The 21,095-nt window shown below is 47.7% G+C and overlaps 1 protein-coding gene and 1 long non-coding RNA gene across 4 annotated transcripts in view; one reads left to right on the forward strand and one right to left on the reverse strand.

Annotated features, from left to right (window-relative positions):
* CD37 (CD37 molecule) overlaps positions 1-20,776 on the reverse strand; it is an 89,916-nt gene extending 69,140 nt beyond the window's left edge. The window contains exons 1-2 of one of the 3 annotated variants that reach the window (XM_075605482.1): positions 20,441-20,776; positions 12,169-12,231 (exon numbers count right to left, since the gene is read on the reverse strand). In XM_075605482.1, coding sequence (XP_075461597.1) covers positions 12,169-12,188 — 20 coding nt within the window. In that variant the 5' untranslated portion in view covers positions 12,189-12,231; positions 20,441-20,776. Of the gene's footprint in view, positions 1-12,168; positions 12,232-20,257; positions 20,388-20,440 lie in introns of those variants that run through there. The other 2 variants (XM_075605484.1, XM_075605480.1) reach the window with 2 other exon arrangements.
* Positions 974-3,989, forward strand: LOC142496526 (uncharacterized). Its single transcript, XR_012802033.1, has 3 exons — positions 974-1,060; positions 1,192-1,281; positions 3,405-3,989. It is a non-coding gene; the product is annotated as an uncharacterized LOC142496526 (long non-coding RNA).
* Positions 20,777-21,095: the final 319 nt, after the last annotated feature.

Here is a 21,095-nt window from a genome sequence, read left to right on the forward strand (position 1 = left end):
GCACACTCTTAGGCTACTTTTTTGTCCATAGCCATATCACATGTAAGAAGCTTGTCAATCATATCTGACAGCCAGAGAGGTTTATGTCACAGACCTAATATATTTTTATTTCAATTGTAGCCAGGTATCCCCTGAGCTACTAATTCCCTGCCTAACACGTAAGGCCTGGTTCCAGCGCAGCCAGTGTTAGGGTTAAATCTACGCCCTGCTGCAGTAATCAGCTCCTTTGAGTGACAGGTAGTTTATGGCCTAGGTACCGTCCATACGGGGCTGAGTCCTGGAGCCCCTCTCCTGGTAACAAAAAGGAGCTGCAACCACATTGAGTGTTCTGTTCTCCCCTCTCCCCTCACGGGAGTGGGGTGTGTGTTCTATCCCCTCCCTCAAGGGAGTGGGAGCAGTTACCCCTTACTTCACCAGGGAGTGTGGGAGATAAGAATAGACCACTGGGGCCTCAAGCCCCTGGGGTTGATTCCCGGGACCAAGAAGTGAAAGTGCTGTAATAGATTGCTATAAGAACGTGCAAGCTGAGTGATCTGATGTACTTCAATAAAGTTCAAGTGCATGTTTTATACTCCTGCCTGAGGCTGCAGTCTATCAGGGGGAGGGAAAGAGGTTTTTCACAGGGACTGAACCTATCTGCGATAGGCGCTGTACCAGAGGAGATGAGAGCTGCCTGATCCCAAAAGCCTGTCCTGTTCATCCCCAACTAACAATGGCGGAAGCTCAGGGCCTTCTGTAAACCTGCAGGTTAGCACCACAACACCGTGTAACAGTGAAATCTCCCTTAGGGTGGGGGAACATCGGTTACACAAGTAAGAAAGGATGAGTGATGACAGCCGGAAACACTGATCTAGATACATTCCATTGTTATACGTGTGTGTGTACAAAAGGCCAAATAGGTCAGGAATAACAGTAGACAGCATAGAAGGCTTGTTAAAATAACCACAACTGTTTTCTTTTTGCTCAAAAGTATCACAGATAACATTTTTCAAGCAGCTTCACACTCCCATCTCCAGTGCTTTGCTGTGCCACGCAAACCTGTTCCAGATGAGCCTTCTTGGTATGTAAATAATAACCCAATTATCTCATCCCAACTGTACACAGCTCTTATCGCTTTAGATCTGCCTCCAGAAACCTGCTTATGGTTACAAGGTTCAACAACTAATCTGGTCGCTCTTCCTTCTCTTACAGAACAGCTCTTTTCTGGAACAATTTACCAGAGTCTCTGAAAACCGCTTTGTGAGCAGGTTCTTTGAAGACTTTGGCTGAGTCATACTAAGGGTGACCATATTCATCCCGGCAAAAACTGGAACAAATGTCGTGCATGCGCATACGGCGAGCGGCAATCGCGCCTGCGCAAATGTTGAGCACACGTGCGCAAAAGATGTGTGTGCGCATGCGCGATCAACGCTTGCCGAACGCTTGTGTGCATGCGCGATCTAAACTTGTTGGCCACTTGTGCGCATGCGCGATCAGCAAGTTTCGATCGCGCATGCACACAAGCATTCGGCAAGCATTGATCGCGCATGCGCACAAGTGGCCAACAAGCGCCGATCGTACATGCGCCGCCAGCGCAGAGAAAAACCAGGACATTGGCCAGAAAAGGCTGGGACCCGGGACAGACTGCTAAAAACCGGGATGTCAGGTCACACCATTCATACTTTAAACATGCTTGGAACTATACATTGTAAGGTTGTCAACTTATTGTTTTGTACCCAGGACAAATCTGAGATTAAGATCACACATTAATTTTTTTTATACGACCCTCTGATGTCTGCATGGAAAACAACTCTGTGCTCCCTCCCCCCCACCCCGTTGTGTACACACACACATACACATATACACACATACACACACTGCAGCTGGGGAGAGGAGCTGCACAGCACCACCTAATGGCCAGAGGAGACATTGTGCATTACAGCCCAACAGGACAGCCCATTAATAACCTGGACGTCTGGTCATCCTAAACATGTAATCCTCCCTGCCCAGCTTGTAGGGAGATTACAATCGGTGTGTTGAATATGGCTACTCCGCATGAGTTACCTTGACTCGGGCTGGATTCGGGCGGCTGGGCGCTGAGATAGCAAGGTTGTAAAATAATGGGCGCCAGAAACTTTTATAGTACAACTGTCACTTATTCGTGTCCACAACCACAGAGACCGTTCAGTCACATTTTGACAACGTTGCAGTGTATTTTATCAAACAGATATGAATATTGTTCTTCCATTAGTGCCCACTCTTAACGCTTTACTGCAGGTACATTTACTTAGTTGCTCTATGTAGATATGTGACCCGGCTCCCCTTTTTGCTTCAGGATCTCATCGGTATTAATCCGATCTCAATAGGCCCCTACGCGAGTCCTCGTCTGACCCGATACCTTTGGCCTGTTTGGGAACTGCTACATCCATATTGGACTGGTGAGGAACATTAGTGCAGATCCACGGTTCAGAGCTGATCCTCCGACACCCGGGAGACCTCTTTTCTGAGGCCCTGAGGTCATGTTAGTAACCCTTTAACAGGGGGGGGGGTGGGGAGTGCCACTCAGTGCTAAGTACCAAGTATTTCATGTAGCATGATTCTATAGTGACTGTATGCAACATTTCAAAGGCTGCCAAAAAAAGGGCACACAGCAAATTCAGCAGATTGTGAATAGCTTCTGCAATAATGGCCAATTCTGGGGCCAGTGTAGACCGAGCCACAACCTCTTCCTTAGGCCTTGATTATACCAGATGCTGCTGAGCGGCAGCGCGATCCGGTGACATCACCCTGCGCTGACGCCGAGCAGCATCCTGATTATTGCAGGAGAGACAGGAGAGGAGGCAAGGAGGTGTGGTGGAGGCGTGGCCATGAGTGGCTCTCCCTCATTGGCTGGACCGCTCACATGACGCGGCCCTCGCCTGCCAATAACAATTTAGAAAATCTCTTCAGGAGACTGCCGCCCTGCAGCTCCAAGCGGCACGCTGGTATGTAAACATTCATCGGATTTCAGCCATTTGTTTTCCAGCCGCCGGCGATTTCTGGTAGACTCACGACCTTAAATCTCAGTGTTAGAGATGTGCGAGCCTTTGCATGAGCTTCCACAACATGCCAAATTGGTCCTTTTTTAGTCACTTTGGAAACTCTCTAACATCGCTAGATTAACTTGCGAAATTCTCCAAAATCACAAGATTTGCTATAAATTGGTGACACAATCGCTTACAAATTTGGTAACATTATTAGCCCTTGGAGGCTTGCAAAATGTTTAGCAGGAAATTGAATTTTGGAAAGAAAAAACACTTACAATTTTGAGAACTGTACAGTTTGGCACATCTCCGCTCCATTTTAGTGTGAAATGCAATCACTCTAGAATTTAAATTATTACACAAGTGTTATGCTACTTTCTAATTGAAACCTGTCCTTTTCAGAGTAATGAGGAATCAGATCGCAGTAACACAGCTACAAATAAAGGTGACAGAGCGTCCTTCCAGTAATGGGACATGCCTGGACTTGTGTTAGTCCTGAGGGAAGATAAAGCGTTCACACCCACAGATGGTTTTGTAGAGGAAATATAAAGTTGAAATGGAGTTTACCAGTTCGATGATAGAAGAAGACCAAGGATAACAAGGTCAAAGGTCTTTTGGCCTTGTTGATGTGAGCTATAATATGAATATATGAACAATCGAAAGAACCACCCGAGTACAAAAAAAACTATCACTTTGTTTATCTTAGGCTGAGTCCATGGTAACTGCAGCCGTGTGGAGGCGCGCTGAGGCTAAAGGAAAGCGGGTGCTTTCCCTGGCCTTAGTTCGCGCGCCGTCGGGGGGCGTGTCGGGGGGCAGGCCAGTGACGTCACGGAGCTGGTTCGCCCTCATTGGGCGGACCGCTCACGTGACCGGCCCTGCGCTCCCGTGAGCGCCAAAACTAAAAAAAATTAAGTGGTACGCCTCCGCACGCCTGCGGAAGCGTGCGCGAGCCCCTGCTAAAGCCGCTCTCATTGCGGCTGCAAGTGTTAGCGCCTAAGCGCTGACCATGGACTCAGCCTTAGCCAGTGAAATACTGAGCAAGACATTTCTAAGCCAGAAGATTGCCATTGACAATTGCTAATAAAAATATACAGTAAAGCTCTCGATAACAGCCTTGAAGAATGGATGGCGTTTTTCATGTCTCTATGCACAAAAAAAAACATATTACACAACATATCCTATTAAAGATTAGTGTGGTGTAACCCTTATTCCCCCCCCCCCCCCTAGACTCATCTGACATATCTAGGGTGTGTGAGGGCGGATTACATGTACTGGGTGGTGGGTACGTGCGTGGAACAGGAGGGCCTGAGTCTCCCGCGCTGGTGTGGGGGATCACAGGACCAGGCTTCTGGGGTAGTAGCCTCCATGCTTTCAGTGGTGGTCAGCGCCTCCATCCTCTATACCTTCCCAGGGTATGGAGTAGGACCCGTATAGAAGAGTGACCCCTGGTCCCAGGGTGAATGCTCCAGAATCACACAACAGTCTTTGGTAAAAAGATAATGTCTCTCTTTATTGGTCCGAGCCGCGCCCGGCAGTAGTAGTGACAAGCAGCCACAACAACAACAGCAATGTCCCCAATTCACACGACCCTCCACTCTGTACATGCCTTTCCTCCTCTCCTTCCCTCCAAGCGTACACTCAGACAGGATGGACTGGGCTGGGGCCTCAATACCCCACTGCCCACCTCAGAGGGTATCCTCTGGGTGGGGGATGGATTCTCCCCATCACCCCATCATCAGGGTGAGGGGCATTGGTCCACCTGAACTCGGCTCGCTCTCCAAATGTCATAGGCCAGAGTTCTCTCTCTTGCTGCTCCCAGGCCGGAGCTAGGTATACTCCTCTCACTCCTAGGACAGACTCCAGCCTAGACTAGAATAGACTAACTGTCACTTACAGGAATGGGCTGCTAAATAGGCTTAGCCCCACCCATCATGATGTCAGCAGTACCTCCCCTCTGTCTCATGCCTGCAGCAGAGTCAGGGGCCTGCATCTATCACTCAGGGCAGGGCTTGAAGGGGGGAAAACCCATGATCACTACTGGTGCCTGCCCTTAACAGGACTTACCACAGTAGGAGGAAGATATGTATAGCCGGTGCTGTTTACAGGGGGATACACTCTCCCTCTGGTGGAATCCAATGGTCCCCACTTGGACCTAGCTCTAGCAGCACCATCCTGCGGCGAACAACCTGGGAAACAGCACATATTATGGCAGTGTTAGCATTACATAGGCATATGAGGTAGTTCAAGAAAACAAACACGGTTACTCCCAACGTAGAGAACCCTACTAATAATGTTTTGGATCTGGCTTTCTTACTCTTCGGCTATTGTCATCCGTGATGGTTACAAAGAAAGATTGCACCGACCCATGCTCCGGTCGATACATCACGCTGTGCATGTATATGCACCTCCCTATGCTCCAGATCCTAACCAACTCACTTATTTTGTCCTCGTTATGATAACCTCCCTGACCAAACTTGGTCCGAAGATACTCCTGCACAGCCTCCCTGAGCCAGCTATCCCGATTTTCTTCTATTTCCCTCATGATGGGCTCAGGCACATAAGGGTACTCGTATCCATGTGACTGCCTATACCTAGCCACTATGGCTCTGTCGGCACGGCTCAATTTAGTGAGCTTGCGGTGACCCGCCCTGCTTGGCAGTACCCAAAACTCTGGCTCTTCCAGAGCAATTTCATCATACAGTATACTGGGGCCTTTGGGTTTAATGAGTTTCTGCTCGATTTCCCGGAATCTATGGTCTATCTCATCCTCCACCTCCTGAGGCGTAAAGGCACATGTCGCCCACCAATGATCTACGATGTTGCTCTTAATGAGCAGGCATCGTGTACGGTCCATCCCTGCATTATACCCAGTAAACAGGGGCGCCCACCATTTGTCACGGTGCTCGTATTCTGTGGACTGACTAGTGTGCTCTACCTCAGATTCTGCCTGTGAGGAAACCCCTGATGTCCCCGCCTCCATAGAGCGCGAGCAATCTCTCCTCCCCTTGGCATTGAAGTACCTGGTAGGGTTCATCTTGTGAACCACCTCCTGAACAGGCCCAGACTCTGCTGGAGTATGTGACCCTCGGGCTCTCCCTCTAGCGCTAAGAGAAAACGGCACAGGGTTAGACACAGGTATCACGCGGTCATAAGGTATCTCCCCATCCGACCCCTCATCGCTCAACTCCCAGTCCCGCAAGTCCTTGGAGTACTTAGGGTATTTGCTTAATTTATCCCCGCTAGGTCCCGGTGACAACACTCGTGACGGGGCAGGGGCAGTGGCCGGGGCGATGGAGCTAGGGGCTGGGGCAGGGGCAACGTTCATGTCATTGTCCAGCAAGCGGGTAATACCGCGACCAAGGGACGCTTTCTTGGGCGCTTTCTCCGCCATGTATCGCGCCTCTCTCGATGGACCTTGGCTCTTCAGGGTGGCCATTGCAGCAGCCATGGCTACTCTCCGTGAGGAGAACAGCGCTCCTGGGCCTTGTTTCCCGGTGGAACCGGAAATTACGTCATCAGCGGTGCCCTTAGAATCTCCCTCCGCTCCGTGGTCACGCACCGGAAGTGCGTAGAGGACCGGCATGGGCGTTGGCGGAGCATCCGGTTCCCGGACAGACAAGTAGGCCGCAAGCCTCTCCCTCTCGTCCTCCGCGGTTGCTGCTTTCGCCTGATGGGAGTAAGGGGGTGGTGGGGTCTCCTTACCGCTGCTGTTTGTTGATCTCGGGGTCCTTCGAAGTCGTCTCGGCCGCCATTTCCGCCGCACTTGAAGTCACCACGGCCGTGGGACTCTTACGGGCCTCCGGCCGCACCAGTGCTCGCCGTCTGAAGGTTTCCGGACTCGTCTGCTCCTTCTTTGTACCGCTGGGGTGGTTCGCCGGTAGGCGCATCGCCACCGATGGCACGCCAACCTCTTCCTCCAAGGATATCAGGATCGGTTCCTCCGCTAGGGAGTCACCGGATTCTTCTGCGATACAACCAGTGGGTATAGGTACGAAACAGTCTCACTCAGGTACCTCCACTGGGGTCGCGCTCTTCTCCGTCGACAGCTCGCTCGGTGCTGCAGCGGGCTGGGCCTTGATTCCTCCCGCTTGGTTGCAACGGGGAACCAGGGCAGTCTTGTCTTTACCTTCCGCCACCTCTGTCAATGTTCCCGGAGAGGCACCCCGCGGGGTCTCGATCAAAGGCCATGGCTCGTTCGGCAATAGATAAAACGTGCCACATTGAGGGCATCGTGCCTTGGTGCTTGGTACCGTGCCCGGTATCCCGCAGTGAACGCACAAACACCGGAGGTTTTCATGCTCCGCTACCTCCACTACCAGTAAGCCTCCTGGCAGTTGGTAAATTGTAGTGCTCATCTCAGACATGGTTAGCTCAGGGGTGGAACAGTTCAGTGTTTCAGCTCCTTGCTCCTCGAATGCCAGACAGAAGTGAAGCTCTTCGCTCTCGCTTCCTGTCCCTCCCTTTGCTGAGGACGCTCCTGATTGGCTCTCCCTGTGCCCCCTTCCTCTGGTGGAATCCAGAGGCGGGGCCCTCCTTTTTTCAGTGTGACGCAACTTGTTTTGTTGACCAGTCACAGCACAGGTGGGTGGGCTTTCGCTTTCGCGCCGTTCCGCTCTTCTTGCAGGGAATCTGGGTTTGGCGCCAAACCCCTGCACATTTCCCGCCACATTTCTCATACAGTTCTTTTGCACGATTCACGTGCGCGCTCCAGGATTGGCGGGAAATGCCATTTTAGATCGGCTGCTATCTGCTGGGCCGCTGATGGTGCCTTGGTCGCAATTTGAGGGTTCTTTGCTCCGCGGAGCACATGTAGTGACGGCCGCCATCTTTGATGCGCCCACCACATGTAATTGTGTACTCTCCTCAGTGTCTAAGGTGTAATTTGCTCCTAGACACGGACTAATCTCCTCGACACCTTCTACTTCTTTCTGCATGCTTATTCTGGTACCCACTAATATGAGGTGGCGTACCCCAGGCTAGGCAGAACTCCTTCTGTGTGTGTACTGTGCTCGATGTTCGTTCCGGCCAGTGCTCTGTGGTGCGTTTTGTGGGTGCTAGCTAGAGTACCGGGCATCTCCCTAGGTACGGGCGTCCCTCTTTTGGCCACTCATAGTGCGGGCCCTGGGCCATGGTCCCTGGACTAGTTAGCAGGCTGACACCCCCAGTTGCCTCACACTATCTGCCTCAAGGGACTAGGACAGCGATAGCTATGCACCCCTCTTACGCCACCCGCTTAGGGCGCCCAGAGTGTACTGTGCGGGTGCGGCGATCCACGCTCCCCTGACTACCCCCGGTGTGCAATTTCGCCCTACGTTCCTCAACACTGGACCGGAGAGTGCACATCACTCTTTCTGCTCTGCCTTGCTGTAAGCCTGACCTGTTTATCTCTGCAGCGCCTCCAAATATAACCCTTATTCCCCCCCCCCCCTAGACTCATCTGACATATCTAGGGTGTGTGAGGGCGGATTACATGTACTGGGTGGTGCGTACCTGCGTGGAACAGGAGGGCCTGAGTCTCCCGCGGTGGTGTGGGGGATCACAGGACCAGTCTTCTGGGGTAGTAGCCTCCATGCTTTCAGTGGTGGTGCAGCACCTCCATCCTCTATACCTTCCCAGTGTATGGGGTAAGACCCGTATAGAAGAGTGACTCCTGGTCCCAGGGTGGATGCTCCAGAATCACACAACAGTCTTTGGTAAAAAGGTAATGTCTCTCTTTATTGGTCCAAGCCGCGCCCGGCAGTAGTAGCGACAAGCAGCCACAACAACAACAGCAATGTCCCCAATTCGCACGACCCTCCACTCTGTACAGGCCTTTCCTCCTCTCCTTCCCTCCAAGCGTACACTCCAACAGGATGGACTGGGCAGGGGCCTCAATACCCCACAGCCCACCTCAGAGGGTATCCTCTGGGGGGGGATGTATTCTCCCCATCACCCCATCATCGGGGTGAGGGGCATTGGTCCACCTGAACTCGGCTCGCTCTCCAAATGTCATTGGCCAGAGTTCTCTCTCTTGCTGCTCCCAGAACGGAGCTAGGTATACTCCTCTCACTCCTAGGACAGACTCCAGCCTAGACTAGAATAGACTAACTGTCACTTACAGGAATGGGCTGCTAAATAGGCTTAGCTCCACCCATCATGATGTCAGCAGTACCTCCCCTCTGTCTCATGCCTGCAGCAGAGTCAGGGGCCTGCATCTATCACTCAGGGCAGGGCTTGAAGGGGGGAAACCCATGATCACTACTGGTGCCTGCCCTTAGCAGGACTTACCACAGTAGGAGGAAGATATGTATAGCCTGTGCTGTTTACAAGGGCTACAGTGGTTTCATACCCTGTGTGTGATGGGGACTGTGGTGTGGTTTCATACCTTTTGTGTGATGGGGACTGTAGTGTGGTTTCATACCCTGTGTGTGATGGGAACTGTAGTGTGGTTTCATACTCTGTGTGTGATGGGAACTGTAGTGTGGTTTCATACTCTGTGTGTGATGGGGACTGTAGTGTGGTTTCATACCCTGTGTGTGATGGGGATAGTTTTGTTGACAAAGTAATGAAAAGGAGGGCACAACCTGGCTTAAAGTAGCAGTTCAAGCTGCCGTTTAAAAAAAAAAAAAATTCAATATGTGCATCAATACAATCCACACAATGATAAGTAATTAGCTAAGTTGCCGATCTATATGTTCTCCTGTGATTGATCGGCGAAGATTCGGCTCGGGGTTCACTAAATGGCTGTCAGTTCAGCAGAAGAGTATCCAAGATGCAAAGTTCTGTGTGGAAGATCATGTGACCAGGCAGTCACTAGATACAATTGGACCACTGCTAGAGAGAGGGCAGGGCCCAAACAGGGGTCTGCCAGAGCATGTTTCAGAAGAGGAAGGGGATGTGACTTTGTAAATGGTTTTTTTTTTTAATGCTACAAGTATTTTCTCATAGTACAGAATTGATTTATTTAAAAAAAACACATGTAGGATATTGCTTGAAAATCAGCTTTAATCACAAAATATATTGGTCAAACAAATCTGACATTTCGGTTGCAACCTTTATCAAGGTGAAGGCTATAATGCGAGACAAAATAGACATTTAAATATCTTACAAGGTAGAAGGAGCGGCTCAGTGGGTAAAAGACACTGACTGGCACTGAGTTTGAAGCAGGGGCCTGGTTCAATTCCCGGTGTCGGCTCTTTGTGACCTTGGGCAAATCACTTTATCTCTCTGTGCCTCAGGCACCATAAACATAGATTGTAAGCTCCACAGGGCAGGGACCTGTGTCTGCAAAATGTCTCTGTAAAGTTAGCAGCGTAAGAACAAACAAGAATTATTATTATTAATTACAATCAACCCCCCGTGACCATCCAGGTGTATCCCAAACTCTCCCGCCCTGTCTCTGCGCCTCCTCCCCGTATGCCTGCAGCATCAGGTTAACCACATAAAGATGACAAGCGTCCGTAACCAGGCAATGCCTATTCAAAGTATCGTCAAGCAATCTGCATGCAGTACACAATGTGTATTATACTGACATATGTGTGACATCTAAATACAATTAAAGACAGGTATCACCTTCTAACAAGAAAAAAAAATGACCAGTATACAATCCGAAATGCTTAGAATAAATAATGGACCTTATTTTGGGATCATGTATATAATATTTATAATACTTATCAGTGGCGAATTTCCCATTAGGCCCGGGCCTAGGGCGGCAACATTTGGGGGAGGCAAAAATGTCCGTCCCCATATACATTTGCCGTGGTTGCCATCCTCCTTTTCCTTTTTGAATCTCAGCGTCAAATGACGCCACAGATGTCATGGCAACGCAGCGTCAATTGATGTCATGGCAACGCGACGCCATGATTCGAAAGGAGAAGGAGGGTGGCAGCAAGGAGGCGGCCACCACATATAAGTGCCCTGGGGCACTCATTGCTCTAATGACTGCTCCCTATATGCTATAAGTAATGGGATTCGTTTCATCCCTTTATTATTTATTCTAAGCATTTGGGATTGTATACTGGTATTTTTTTCTTGTTAGTTGGAGGGATGAGATATTAGATAGATAGATAGATAGATAGATAGATAGATAGATAGATAGATAGATAGATAGATAGATAGATAGATAGATAGATAGATAGATAGATAGAAAGATAGATAGATAGATATTGTTTATTTATTTTGACTCTGTTGATGTCTTCTCAAAAAGGTAGAGAGTTTGCTTAAGATTGCTGTTTACTTAAATCTATCTAATTAAATCATGTACCCATCAGAGAAACTCCAGCCAGAAAGAACCGTTATAAAAATCAGTACATGAAAATGTATTCTCAAACGGCCAAATATATCATATTGATTATATCTGTGAGCGTATTGTGATACCATCACTGTCCTCTAGGGGCTGGAACAGTGCAGTAAGTGTGCTTTCCAGTCCACAGAAAGTTACTTCCTCAAAGAGAAGCCAGCAGCAGCTACTAACTAATGGAGTTAATCAGACTTCTTGAGTGAACAAGGAAGTGGTTTAAAAGACAGACTGAAAGCTGCTATGCTGAGAGAGACTGTTTTCCCCAGAGAAGCGGGGGAGATAGAAGTACTCCCCAGCTGCGGAAGCTGGTTACAGAGGACCAACAGAGGAGTTTCTCTGGGCTCAAGTGGGGCTAAGTTTCCCTAGGAAGAAAGGAGGAGAGACCGTGCTGAAGCAGGGACTTCTGCTCCAAAGGACTGACAGATAAGCAAAAACACTTTATTGTATGCAGAGACTGTGTTAAATGGTTGCATATGCCAGGGCATGTTTTGGCTTGGGAACCAGCTTATCTGGCCATGCAGTTAGTGAGGGCGATGGTGTAGTTAGCTTTCCCTAAAGGGAATAGGTGTTTATTTTCTATGATTTGGTTTTCTTAAAGGTACAGTGTACCAAGAGTTTATTTGTTTGTGGCTAATAAAACCCCTGCAGATAAATTTTATACAGTGTTTCCGGCCTTAAATTGGGACAAAAGACTGCAACGTGGTCTGGGCATCACAGTATATATTTCTATGGAATCTCTATACACAAGTTCAACCACAGAACTAAATGATCCTACTTGAGCATGGGTGAAATCACTAGAATTGGTACCTAGCTTATTAAGAGCAATGATAAAGGAAACCTATTATCAAAACTAATCGTTTGGGTTAAGCCTAAAAAAAGAGAACTTACACTGTATATCCATTTTGCATTAATAAGCTAGAGGAGTTTCTCTTCAGGATAATAGTTGTAGATCTGGAAAGAAAGTGTGTCTATGAAGTTGATCCCTCACCATTGTTTATAAAATTATGCAGATCAGGTACAGTATAATGTCAAAATATGCATTTGGTAGGATTAGTACTTTATACCAAACTGTCTCAAGTGCACTTGGGTTTAAGAATCAACATAAAGTATTATAAATAAAGCATTGATTGATATCACATCCTTGCAAATCTTCTATTAGCTTACAAAGGAACCAGTGCATGTATTATATTTGAACATATGGCCATCTCTCAGTGCAATAGATATGCTGCCTAAGGATGTGTTAGTATTATATTAATAAACAATGTGCATTAGACTATCTATAAGAAATATGAAGAATACACATTTTCTAACTGTAATTGTAGATAGATTAAAACATCATATTTTCATTGGCGAGCCTGACCCAACATCTGTGACCCTAATAACTAACAAATTGTGGAATTGGAGGTGGGCCCCTTTTGTAGAGGTGAGTTCCAATTCTTTCATCATTATTGTAAGTGGTTTCAATAAAAAAAAACATAAGGAAGAAGGATCCAGTGATTATACAACGACATTTTGGGACTTTACGGTGTAGATACTGTGCAGCGGGAGGTGACGCAGGGGTTGACACGAGGTTTCTTGGACAGCAGACAGAACCGTGATCGCGGAATTAACTTAAAGGGACCCGGCGTGAGGCACTCCATAGTCAAAAAGCTAAGCATGAGCTTTTTAGAAGGAGTCCACCTTAAGGCACATGACAAGGGATAATACTAGCGAAAGGTGTTTTCTTCTGGATGGTCCTGTAATACAAGCTTCAGTGTATGTAAGTAACCTGATATTACTCAACTATTCGCTGCAATAGGTTGAAAGGTTTTTACGTGAATAAGGATGGAATTAATTCAAGTGCAGGCTAAGAGATATAAGGTTTCTCTAGTCCCGCCCACAAATTCTGGGTGCGTGGATGTCTGGGGATCCTTAGAGACACGGGTTATAGATGTTTTCAAAGAAACAGCTTAAAAAGCAATTTGGCACCCATAAAGAGAAAACAAAATGCCATCTCTTGGCCAAAATGATGTTAATCTGTGAGCAAGAAATGAGATTAACTGAAGGTCAGGAAAGTCCATTTCTCAGAGACCAAGTAACAGTATGGTCTACCATGCTCCCGTACAATGCTAAACACGGGTACAGGGGGAGATCTGCAAAAAAGAAAAAGACCCCATGTATACCTTTCAAAAGACATTGCAGAAAAAGGATGCAGGGTAGGGAACAAGCAATGAGCCACATTACTGCTCCCTTGCCACGCGTTCATTTGTCGCTAAGCCAAAAAGGCCTGCTCTCAAATTCCCAGTGTTATGCCCCCCATAGATAAGAAACCAAAATGAGAACATTTTATCATTCTCTCAAATTGACTAAGGACAGAGTTCATGATATAAATGGAACAGCACTGTGGATATTCTGAACACGATACATAAAGCTTGGCCACCTGCAGACGCACTTACAGAACTCCCTCCTACTGTCTCTGTACGTTCTCCCTACCAATTAGACTGTAAGCTCCTCGGAGCAGGGACTCTTCTTCCTTAATGTCTAAAGCACTTATTCCCATGATCTGTTATTTATATTATCTGTTATTTATTTGATTACCACATGTATTACTGCTGTGAAGCGCTATATACATTAATGGCGCTATATAAATAAAGACATACAATACAATACAACTATTGAATGAGCATATAAAGGCATTCAACATGTGGAGGGATAAGATATGTCAGGTTTTTTTTCGTTCCTAAAGAATTTTCAAGGAGTTGGGGTAAATGATGGGTTAATATACTCCGGGCCCCAGAGCTCAATAAAAGTATTTAAAAAAAATATATTAAACCTCTAAAAAACAGCCCCAATGGTGGCTTAGGAACGGGAGGAGGCGGTGGCTCTCCCGGGAGACAAAGATCCCCCCGAGAAATAGGAGTATTCGGCAAATAGATACCCGAGGAGAGCCGGGTCCGGCTAAACAAAATGGCGCCGCGCGCCTGAGAGGAAGGACGCAGAGGACGGAAAGCAGTGGGCCGGCGCCCAAACACCACAACAACCGACCCTGGTCTGGGGGCGGAGGCCGAGACTCACCGTTGGTGGACGTGGGACGACCGATCGCAGGGGCCGCGCCACCAAGAAAAGGTGGGAGGTAGCCATCTTAGAGGCAAAGTCCCCCTGAAGTAGCGCTGAGCTGGGTGAGTCGTTCTCCCCCCCCCCTCCAGGTTGCCGAGTAGGCACTCAAGGAGACTCTGGGGGACCCCTCCCTGCAGAAGAGGTTGGCTGTGGCTGAAAGTGAAGATGGTGGTTCCATCTGGACCGAGCGCTGCTCTGCCCCCCCTCCCGGGCAAAATTCAAGATGGCTGCCCCAGCCTTTAAAGGGAGAGGATGATAAGATAAATAAATAGAAAACAGAAAGGGCCTGCATACAGTACAAAACACACAAGCAAGCTCAGGAGCTACAAAGGAGGAATCCTGTGGACAAGTACATCAGCCGTCCCCACTTCCCCCCCTTGGCTATTCAAAGCTAAGAAATGGAGGCGGATGTGTGACACGGACTGTGATGGATGGGTGTGAGTCAGCCCATGGGAATAGGGGGGATGAAGCAGCGGATATAAAAACAAACCAGGAACACGTTAATGTTCCCAAATGCCCAATTCAGACCATCGGTGTCCTCCCCGAAGCCACAAATGTCTTCAAAACAACAACAGAAAAAAGTCTTGCAGAAAGGGGTCCTGCAATATTCCTTAAAAAAAATGCTCAAGCCTAATCCCAAAACGGTGAGGGCCCAACACGCGAGAGAGAATACTCGGACTCTGAACCAGATCAGGAGATGAAGGAAAGAAATTCCACAAAACAAGATATTGAAGAACTTTTTCTTAGACTCCAGACTATGGTGCAAACGGAAATCCAAATGACCCTAAAGGGAATCACACAAGACATAAAAGCCCTAGGATCTCTGTAGACGGACGTTCACAGAGGTACACAATTTGGAGACGTTTATAATGTGAAATTATAATAAGGCTTTATTGTGCCTTTTCCTTTTCATCAGGAAATCCATCCAAACACAGGGGGGGGACAAAGCTTCTATTCACTTGGGAGTATTTCTAGTGAAACACTATGCAATAATTCACATCTCCCTTAGTCAAGCATTGCTCGCAGCCCAAAAACATCTAGCATGAAATAAGCAGATATAAGCAGTCTCTTAAGAATAAAAGTCTTATCTGTTTCTTGGAGGGAAAATCTTCTCACTTCCTGGTTCAGCTTCAGGTGTAGTAGTTTTCCCTGTGTCTTGAAATCAGCTCTGCTGTGCAGAGCTCAAGACTGGTCAGCTCCAAAGGTCAGCTCTCAGTCAGAGCTAAGGAGAGTCACTTCCTGTCTGAACAGACAGGTTTTTGTAAACAATCTAATCAGGCAGGTGGTGTTTAGTAATTAACTACCACACTGCTAGATTAAAGGCACATTACTGAACAGGGATAAGTCCCTGTTACATACCTCCCCTGTTTGTGGGAAGCTCGGGCTTACCACGGCCAAAGCCCATCCTTCCACTCTCATTCTAGATATCTCTGTGACTTGAATGAGAGTGGATGGAGGAAGAGAACCCTCTGTCCCGCTGGGATTGGAGCCCTTTCTCCAGTTTATTTTTGTCTCCTCCCGAAGATGCTTGAGATCAGCACTCCTCAGTCGCTCGAGGAGGACTTTTTCCACGTAAAGTCTTTTTATCGCGTGCGCAGTCTTGAGATTTCTGTTGCGTCGGGCACTCCTCTTTTTGTAGACAAAGTGTATGGCAACAGTTGTAGAGCAGTTAGGACTAGCCCTTAGAGTTTTCTGCTCTTGAAGTGGTCTTTCTGCAGCTTCTCCACACCACGGAGTCACCAGTTCAGCTTCTTCAGCTAAGGATTCTTCTGGCTTTGATTCTGCACTCCTACCTCTGTTTGTTGCCTGTTGGGCAGCTGTAGGTTTGGCTAGTGCTTTCATTGGTGGGTCAAACTTCGTAATTTTGTTTTGAAGTTGCGTGGAGTCCCCAACTCTCACTGTACCCTTGTCCTTACGGGCATTAGTTACTGTGGGATACTGGTGCTTGGGCAGAGCCAATACCTTTTTCCGTATTGGAGGAATCTGTATCAGAGTCTCCTTCATATTCTGGAGCTCTGTAATTTTTGTCGTCAAGGTTGCCGCTGCGTCTGTTTTCTCCTTGGTGTACTGACTCAAGGGAATAGAACAGTCTCTCTGTCTCTCCAGCTCTTGCTCCAGTTTCTGAGCCTTCTCACGCTCCCTCTCATACAGAGTCACCTGGTATCGAAGCTCAGCTTCCAACGATGCTCTGAAGACATGCAGCGTGGCCTTTAGCTCCTCATACTGCTCTGTGGGGATGTACTGGGTATTCAGACGCTCCTGCAGCGCTTGTACCTCTTTAGCAGCCTGCAGTTTTCTTCCTGTAGCGTTTGCTGCTTCTCCTCAGCATACTGGAGGTGTGTACGCAGACCTTGCAGTTGGTTCTGCAGTCAGTGCTCTGCGTCAAATTTTTCCTTGACTCCTTCTATTAACTGAAAATGTTCTTCTTTCAGTTTTAAGTTCTCTTTTTAATCTTGAATTTTCTCCTTTTTCAGTCTCTGTATTCTTCAGGGCCTCTTTGCAGTCCTCCTTCCATTTACGCACATCTGCTTTGAGAATGACAATCTCCTGGTGTGAGACTTCCTTCTCTAGGTTGAGGGTCTGACGCTCCTTCTGAGAGACTTTGAGATCTGTTTCAAGATTACCAATAGTTTCTTTAACAATGTCCAGCTCCTCAGTGAGACTGTGTAGTTCCTTTCTTGAAACTTCCAGGTCTGTGCGGCAGCTGTTGGTCTCATGCGGAGTGTCTGAACCTCTTTCTGAGATACGTCCACTTCTATTCAGACACTGTTGACCTCCTGTTGTGAGGCATTCAGCTCTATACGAAGAGTGTGAACCTCTTGCTGGAAGACTGTCATCTGCTTCAGTGCCTCCTCATACTTCCGCTTTAGCGTAGCCACCATTTTATCAGATTGGTTCTGCTTTTCATCCATGGCGGAAATAGTAGCCTTTGCAGTATGTAGCTCAGTCTTGAGATTGTCCAATTCTGTCCTGGCTAAAGAGTAAATTGTGAGCACATCTTTTTGTAGCCTCACGTTATTTTTCTGTAGCTCTGTGTTATCTGCTCTCTCAAATTTCAATTGTTCTTGAAGTAGATCACAGTCACGCCTGGCAATTTTCAGGGCGTCTTCAGGGTTGGTCAAGGGATAGTCACTCACTGGTTCCGGCTCCGCTTCCCTGGGATGACTGGTTGAGGGTTCCTCACTGTTGGCACTGGACAGACACTTCTTTGGGGTACACGACTTCTGCCTTGGGCCCTCTGGATATTCGGTTAACCGCGGGACGAATTCTCCATTTTCTCTAGGCTGCAGGGCAACTCGGTCCCCCTTTTCCTCCACAGGATCTGCGGACATGTCTGTTCCTTCCACGGTAAGTGAAGAACTGCTTTTCTTTTTCCGCCTTTTTGATTTGGATGATACCGTCCCTTCAGGGATATTGGGGTCTCCATCTTCATTTGAAATTTTAGCAGCTTCATTATATACGCCAGGCTTTTCTTGCAGTTGCTTTAGCTGACTGAAATATTGGGTGATCTGCTGCTCCCGCTCCGTCTCCTGTTGATCCTATTCGTCATCAAAGGGAGCGGTCTTTTCTGTTCGTGCCGAGTTCAGGCACCCCCACCATTCTTGGGGTGTTTTGTGAGTGTGACTCGGTTCGGGTTCCCCATAAGAGATGTCTTCCTCTTTATTGGACTGGAAGGGCCACTCTTCCGTGGGGTAGGGTTCATTACAGGAACGCTGCATCTTGTCCTCCATTTTTAGGCGATCAGGTGTAATTTTCTTCCTGACCTCAGGAGGCGCTATTGCAGCTGTTGCCACTGTATTTGCTAGAACCCCCAATTGTGGTAGTCCTACAGGTGGGCATATTTTGCTTGTAGATGTCGTAGCTCTTACAGGCATCTCTGTAGAATTTTCTTTCTTGGATAAATTTTACAATATCAGCAGTACTGTGCATGCATTTTCTCTCATCAGGTATACAAGATGTGCAGTTGCTAGGTAAAACTCTCATTAGGTATGCTGAATGTGTAGTTGCTAGGAAAAAACTTCTGTTTGCTTTACACCATTTATTTGCTAGGTGCAATCTCAGATCAAGAAAATGAGTGGGTCCCGACATCTGCCATAGTCTTTCATGTGAAATATACAAACAGAAAACAATGTTAAGAGGTCTAGAGACTTTATAGTTACTATGCGTTGAGTTGTGGATATATCTATTGAGATATACAGTTAATTAGCAGCCGTACTAGTTTATATCTGGGAGAAAAAATTAAATATTGCCCCCCCACCCTCCCACTGTTGCACTGATGGTTACAAAAATGGTTTGAAAATTTTGAATATGTTTGGGTTCAGTTATGAACAAGTAATCAAGAACAAAGTTTGTCTTATGAAGGTCCCCAAAAACGCGTTATATCTGGCCATTCGGCCACTTTTGATTTTGATTCCGCTCGCTTCCCCCCCACTTCCCTCCACGGACGTGGCCCTCGCCCTCTATTGCCGGCAGGCACGGTGGTAGAGATGATTAATGATCCGAGTCCACATCGTCCTCCCAGTTTCTATAGCCCTACACCCCCCTCCCCATACCCTACAGTTAGGGCTCCACGGTCCAGAATCTGTGTCATTTGTGGACCTTTTGGTTTGTTTTGGTTTGTTTTCTCTTCCACTCCTCCCCCCCCCCCCTCCATCTGTCCTGAAGGTGCTGCCTAAATCTGACCGAGCGTCACGAAAACTGACCAACGTCACGACATTAATAAAGATCATAACCCACAATGATGTCGATTAAGGTAATATCTCATAACACTAAAGGCCTCAATAGCCCACAAAAATGGCGGATTGCGCTAACAGACTACAAGAAAGCTACAGGTGATATTATATTATTGCAGGCAACACACTTTAGAAAGTCAGATCCCCTACGTATTTACGAGAAACACTTCTCAGAGAAATTTTTAGCCTCAGCTCCGGTAAAAAAAGAGGAGTGGCGATCCTGCTCCATAAAGGTATTTTTGTTCACCCCGATCGAATGTCGGATGTTGAGGGGAGATACCTGATTGTGTTGGGTACCTTGCATGGGGTGGAGTTGACAATCGCTAATGTTTACGCCCCAATTCTGGTCATCCCAAATTGTTCTCCACCTTTTTCAAAAAGCTGGGTTCCATGGCAAAGGGCCAAATTATACTAAGCAGCGACTTTAACACGACCCTGGACAAAAAATTAGGCAGGTCAGCCCCAATGCCACAGAGCCAGATGTCCCAAAGCCCGGATGACCATCTGAAACTCATAGAATATCTCAGGATGTTTGGCCTGGTTGATGTGTGGCGAGAGCTAAATCCCAAGTGTAAAGACTACACATTCTACTCTGCCCCTCATGGAATTTACACCAGATTAGACTATATTTTTATCTCATCCCCCCCTAATTACTCAAGTGCACTCAACACATATAAAAAATATAACGTGGCCTGATCATGCGCCAATAGCGGTAAAACTTAGAGATTTGACAGCTCCCCCTACCATGTAGATACTGGAGACGCAATGAGGGGTTCATTAAGATCCCAGAGATAACAGAGACAGTGGAAAAAGATATCATGTGTAACCCTCTTTCCTGCTGACTAGACAGGCTACTGATGCTGTATATACCTGCTGGCTCACCGAGATCTGGGCCTCCGCTAACTGGGAGCCTTGGGCAACAATAGTAAATGGCAGCGCCTCCACTTGCCCAGGATCCCCTAGATGTGAGATTCCCCTGATAAGAACAATAATAACAAACCACAAGTATATGTAACAGTTTACTATATATATATACGTTGGGCCTAATAACACATATGCATGAAATAACATTAGCGAACATACACACTTATATGGCAGTTATAAGCTTGAATGACATATACACATATAAGAATGATATAGCTGTATACCAGTAGTTAGAGTGCACCCACTGTGCAATTGTCCCTTCCCCACCACCGTGTGCACCCCACACCATGTCCAATGTACTTGACCAGTCCCTTGGTCACTTAACCTTTAGTGTCCCCAAGAAACCCACCCCCCAAGGCGGGATCAGCGCCTGTAGGTACCGGTGTTGGTGCACTTTATAATAATACCTGCCGGGCGCTCCAGCACCCGGTTGCTGATACTTCGAAAAGGATCCGCAGATCCAGCGTCGTCTCTCACGAGTAGTTCCTCACTGTCTCACGAGGTTTGACTCCGCAATGCAGTCTGATCCCAAACTACAGATCACCTTGTAGCTCAGGAAGATGCTGTATCCCTGACTGCTACTATCAGTAAATGGTAAAGTCCCTATCTAGGGCTGTCCCCTGCAGTACCACAAGCTGGTGGTGACTCAGGGCCTGCGCTGGGGCCTAGGGGAATATTCTGGCCTATGCAGTGGGTCACTGACCCCATGCACTACGCACCTCCTCTCCCCTTGCCTCCCAGCACCAACTGACACCAACTGCCTGTTTTCTCCAGCGCGCGGAATGTTTCAGAATCAGAGAGCAGAGAGTTCTGACAACCCCATTGGCTGCTGTGACCACCTGGTATTCCAACTCCCTGAGACTCATGGGACTTGTAGTCCCACTCAGAGCCTTCCCTGGTAATGGCCGCTGCTGGGGATGCTCCTATCTAAAATGGCCGCCTCTCCTGTATCACTTCGCATGCGCAACTCTATCTGTAGGGGCCGCCGCAACTATCGCGCTACTGCGTATGCGCATAACATGGCGGCGCCCTGAGCCAATACCTCCGGGAGTCCCCAGCGCC

This window comes from Ascaphus truei, chromosome 6 (genome assembly GCF_040206685.1).
Source record: "Ascaphus truei isolate aAscTru1 chromosome 6, aAscTru1.hap1, whole genome shotgun sequence".
NCBI classification, from domain to species: domain Eukaryota; kingdom Metazoa; phylum Chordata; class Amphibia; order Anura; family Ascaphidae; genus Ascaphus; species Ascaphus truei.